This window comes from Numida meleagris, chromosome 26 (genome assembly GCF_002078875.1).
Source record: "Numida meleagris isolate 19003 breed g44 Domestic line chromosome 26, NumMel1.0, whole genome shotgun sequence".
NCBI classification, from domain to species: Eukaryota; Metazoa; Chordata; class Aves; order Galliformes; family Numididae; genus Numida; species Numida meleagris.
In genome coordinates this window covers 3863023-3868046 of record NC_034434.1, presented here as the reverse complement: position 1 = coordinate 3868046, position 5024 = coordinate 3863023, and the positions used below count along the sequence as shown (strand labels likewise).

At 61.5% G+C, this 5024-nt stretch overlaps 1 protein-coding gene across 1 annotated transcript; it reads right to left on the bottom strand.

Moving 5' to 3' along the window:
* Positions 563-4000, bottom strand: MSL1 (male specific lethal 1 homolog; the record flags this gene model as incomplete). The annotated part of the gene is given in 7 exon segments (XM_021378208.1): positions 563-1394; positions 1494-1566; positions 1647-1771; positions 1858-1925; positions 2247-2311; positions 3060-3442; positions 3777-4000. Coding segments are annotated over 7 exon segments (1029 nt in total), but the record flags the coding sequence as incomplete, so codon positions are not given.

The following is a 5024-nucleotide window of genomic DNA, read 5'->3' as shown; positions in this document are numbered from 1 at the left end:
GAGGGCCGCGGCGAAGCGGAGCCGGATCCGGAGCGGGAGCGGGCGGCGCTAGCGGCGGAGTCTCCGCTGTCGGAAGCCGCCGAGTCCGAGTCGTCCTCGCTGTCCTGCGAGGCGCGCTGCCGCCGCCGGTCCGCCATCTTGGAGCAGCCGCGGGGGCGGGCGGCGCCGCGAGGCACCACGGGAACGGACTACGGCTCCCGGCGGCCGTCGCGCGCGGTGACGTCACGCGGCGCGCGCTCCCGTCGGCCCCCGCGGCGGTTCCCGCTCCCCGGCAGGGGGCAGGCGCGCGCCGAGGGCACGGCCCGGAGGCGGAAGTGACGTCACGCGCGAGACGGCGCCGAGGCCAGAGGTCGCGGGGAGAGGCACGCACTGACACGCAGCCGTTGTTTTTCCGCTTTTATTGAAAAAACAAAAATGGAGGGGAAAAAAAAAATAAACAAAACGTCTCCATTGAGTCAGCACCGGGAGTATTTACACAGCGACCCAGGCACGCGGGGGAGGGCCCGGGGGAAGGCCCAGGCCAGGCCGCACGCACACGGCAGGGCGGGGTTTTTTTTTGTTGTTTTATTAACATTTTTAACAAGCGTCCTGCCGCTCAGCTGCGGGAAGCAGCGAGCAGCCCCCTCCAGCACTGCACCCACAGGAACAGCTTGGGAGAGCAAGGGGCTGCTCCTGGCACAGCACGAGGGGGGGGGGGGGGAGCCGGGTCAGTGCCCGCGCTGCCGCCCTCAGAAGGCTTAAATTAAAAAAGAACCAACATTGTGCGTATAGGATTTCTATTTCACACACACACACACACACACACACACACACACACACAAAAAAAAGTTTTGTTTTTGTTTCCTTTTTAAACTCTCCTCCAACCACGTTACAGCCACTCAACAGGAACAACACAAAGGCGGTGGCTGACGGAAGCTTCAGCCTCAGGCGGCTGCTCCGCGCCGTTTCCTGACTCAATACCAGAGCAGGGCCAGCGCAGCCGCAGCCCAGTGCCGGGCCCCCGTTCAGGGGCTGCCCCAGGGAGCACAGGCAGGGCCCGGTCCCTGCCCGCCCTGGGCTGGGGACGCTGGGACCCACAGGAGGCTCCCACCCCCCTGCTGAACGCGGGGCTGTTGAGGAGGGAGGAACACAAATGGGAGAGAAACCCCAGCTCAAAGCACAGCCAGCGGGGACGAGTCTGAAACGTGTTGAAAAGAAAACAAGAGAACAAAACCAGGGCATGGAGGGAACAAAACCATCCCTGAACGAGAACAAAGAGGGCAGGGACTCAGCAACGTACAGAGCTCCCGGCTCCGCTGCGCTGCTACTTCCTGCAGGTCCGGTGGGGAGTCTGCTTCTTCTGCACCTCCAGCCGGCAGCGGCTGCGCTCATCCAGCCACGGCAGCTCGAAGTTCCTGCAGGCAGAGCCGGCGCTGAGCACCCCACAGCACCATCTGCATGTGGGTGATGCCAGCGATGCCCCAGCCCCACCCCCAGTGCCCCTCTGTACTCACTGTGGGGTCAGTTTGGGTAAGGGGCGGCCAAAGGCAACGACAGGCAGGTAGGGGGTGATCAGCAAGCTTTCCACTGTGGGAGACACACGGCGTCACAGAGCTGCAGAGGGCAGGCAGCGCTCCCCGCGTGCCCCGGCACCGCCAGGCACTTACCATCATCTGGTTCAGGGAAAAATGAGGTAACTTCAGGCTCCGACTCCTGAATTCCTTTCCTTTTATACATTCTGAGCTGCAGTCGCTGTAAAATTCTTTGTTCCCTGATCCTCTGGATGTCCCATCTGGAAAACAGCAAGTCCGAGGCAGTGAGGAGCTGCAGGCTGGATGCCAGCAGGAGCATTGTTTGCAGCACTGCGTTTATTCCTACCTTTTCCTTCGTTTTTCATCCAGCTCCAGTTTTGCATGCCGTTTGGAAAACACACTGTCATCGAGGTTCTGCATAAAGAGAAAGGGAGATGGGCGCTCCCCTCAGCACCAATTTGTCCCCCTCACCCGCTGCACGTGCCTTCACCCTCTGCCTGTCCCAAACTACAGCGCAGTCTACTCCAGCCCAACAGCCCCAGAGGAGCCCTTCCGTGGTTTAAGGCAAATGAAGAAAGGATGACAGGCTCCCAGCCCCACAAGCACAACAAGCGCTCTGAGTTACTTCCCTGGAGCAGTACAACAGCCAGGGGGATTGCTGGGACATCGGTCCCGGTGGTGACATCTTCTGCACACCCAACCACACACACCGAGCCAGCCATGACTCATACGTACCTCCAGGATGTCTGAGGGGTTGGGGTCTCGCAGGGGCTCCACAACATGGTCCCTCCAAGATGGAACTGTAGGGGGAAGGTTCAGATGTTAACCCAGCACAGAGGCACCGTGGGCTCGCTCTACGCCACCAGTCCCAAGCACCAGAAGGCTCCAGACAGGCCGCCCCGGATCAGCAGCACAGGGAGGGCTGGAAGCTGCCCTGCCTCTCGCAGCAGACCTGAGGCGCTGGGAGGGAATGCGGAAGTCTCCTCCTCACTCACAGGACATTCTGCTATCCAGCATTTGCAGACAGCTGGCAATGCAGCAAACCCAGCAGCTCCCTGCTCCCACCATGCTCCCTCCATTTGTGTGCTGGGCACCTTGCAGAGCTCAGGGCTTTTCCTTCACCAAGTCAGGCTGCACTCTGCATACCCAGGAAGAGGCGGCCCAGCAGGAGGCCGGGATTCTGCCCGGGCGCTCTGGTGAGGAACGAGCACATCGCACCGCAGCCTCATCAGCCCAGCAACACAGTTCCCAACCACCAACAGGAAATTGCTTAAACAGGCACAAAGGCTGCGCTGGAAACCAGGGTGGTTTGATACATGGAGCGGGGCCCGGAGCCCCCTGCCCTGCTGCCCAGCACAGGCAGTGCAGGCCAGAGAAGGGGCCTGGAGCACTCGGGCGGTGCGGATGACCTGCTCCACATCTCCACCGTGTCCGGGGCGCCGCTCTGTGCCGGCTCTGGGGAAGGGCACAGGGCTCCCGAGGCAGGCAGCGGTCCATCAGCTGCCGGCCCTGCCTGCACACCCAGCACGCAGGCTCTCCATCGCTTACTTGCTACAGTCTCCTCCTTCTTTGGGGAGGGCTCTCGTAACGGCAACGGTGATGGGGGGGGCTGATGCCAGCGACACAAGTACATTTCCGTGGTGGAAAGGTAGGGCAGATCGTCTATCTCGCTGAAGAAGCCCTTTTCCTTGGGGTGGCTGCTGGGGCCCTTCAGCGGAGCAGAGGGTCTGAGCGGGGTCTCCAGCAGCGACCTGTTTTTTTCTGGAGTCTCTTGGCTCCGCAGTTCTCGTTTGCAAACAGTTTCGGACAAAGAGCCACTCGACTCCTCTTTCACCGGAGAGTGCTTCAGAGTTTTACCCTTCACCTTCGAGAACTCGGACACCAGCTTCTTAACGGGCGTTTTCCTCTCTGCGCTCCCAAATGCTGGCTTCCTGCAAGAGAAAGGACGGCTGAGCTGCAGCACACCGGAGCTCCCAGCCGCTGCTCCACCAATTTCAAGACTTCTTCCCTCTCGGGTGCGTCACCGCCACTTTATTTTTAAGAGCACTTGCACACACGGGAGAGGCGTGTGGGTGCCAGACACCACAAACACGCATCTCGGGGGTTTTAATCAAAAGCAGGACCGCAAACAGAACAGGCAAACACAATGAGACCGAGCCTGGCTGGAGCGGAGGCAGGAGAAAGGGAAATCCGCAGCCAACGCCGGGCTGGGTGAGCCCCAGACTTCCCCACACGCCCCACCCACGGCCCCACAGCACCCTCTACCTTTTATGCCCCTTCCCATTCCGGCCATAGGGGAAGTGCTTGGGTTGCAGGGTCTGCGAGGGCTCCAGCAGTTCCTGCGGGCACTCCAGCGGCAATTTCTCGCACGCCTCTGCTTCAGCCTTCTCGTCCACCTCGAAGCCCTGGAAGATCCTGTGCTTCTCTCTCTCGGTGTCCTTCTTTACCAGCTGCACTCTTCTTTCCATGCGCTCGATGCGCGCAAGGAGCTGGAACACAGTAACAGCACGGCTCAGATGCGCGCTGAGGGGCAGCCGTGGGCAAGCAGGGGAAATACCCCCAGTAAGAGCCAACCCGCAGCACCCACGGCTTGCCTGCAGGAAGGGCTCTGCCATCGCAGGACGCCCCAAGCAGCACCTGCACCCCTGGTGCTGTCCCCACACCCCAGGAACCAGTGGGCTGAGGGATGCTGTGGGTTTCGCTATGCACACTGAGTGCCATCACTAACTCATGCTCACTCTCCTGAGCTGGAGATGGGAGGCTGAGAGCAGAGACCCAGACATCGCAGGGCGACGATGTCTGCGCGCTGCACACAATGCACCCCTGTAATGCTAACGACAGGGAAGCCGGGCATGGCAGGTGTGCAGCTGCACGGCCTGAGATGCCCCAGCAGCACAAGATGGCCCCTCGCTGCCCGGCTGCTCCTCGCCCAGCAGTGCTGCCCGTCCCCGCTGCAGCAGGGCATCGGCCGTGACAAACCTGGCACGTGACGAGCAGCGGTGGCAGAGTCGCTCCAACTCTGCCGCATCCTCTCCGAGCGCTCGGGCTCAAGGATGCGGTTCGTAATTAGATGCGGTCTTTATTAGAAAGCCGCATTCACAGCCCTGCTGGGCGCGGAGGAGCGACAGCTCGGCGGGCTCTGCGGCAAACACCCCGGCTCCAGGACACCCTGAGATGTGTTTTGTTCCAGCTGCATCCCAGAGCCCCCCCCAGGCACAGGGCTGCGGGGGGGGAGGAGGAGTATTTTTAGGCTTCTGCAGGCTGTGCAGATGAGAGTCGGGACTGGGGGGCAAGCACGCAGCACCACGATACAGGGATTGGGGGCCCGGCAGCCCCACGGCGGGCAGCACATGGGTCAGTGCCCCCCAGTAACACAGGGTTCCTCCTAGACGCACAGCGCTGTGAGCACAGCCGCCTCGGGGGGGCAATGAAGGGCAGGACATACATGGCGGGCACTGCATCCGTGGGGCAATGCACGGCGTCTGGGGAGCAATGTACACAGGGCATACACAC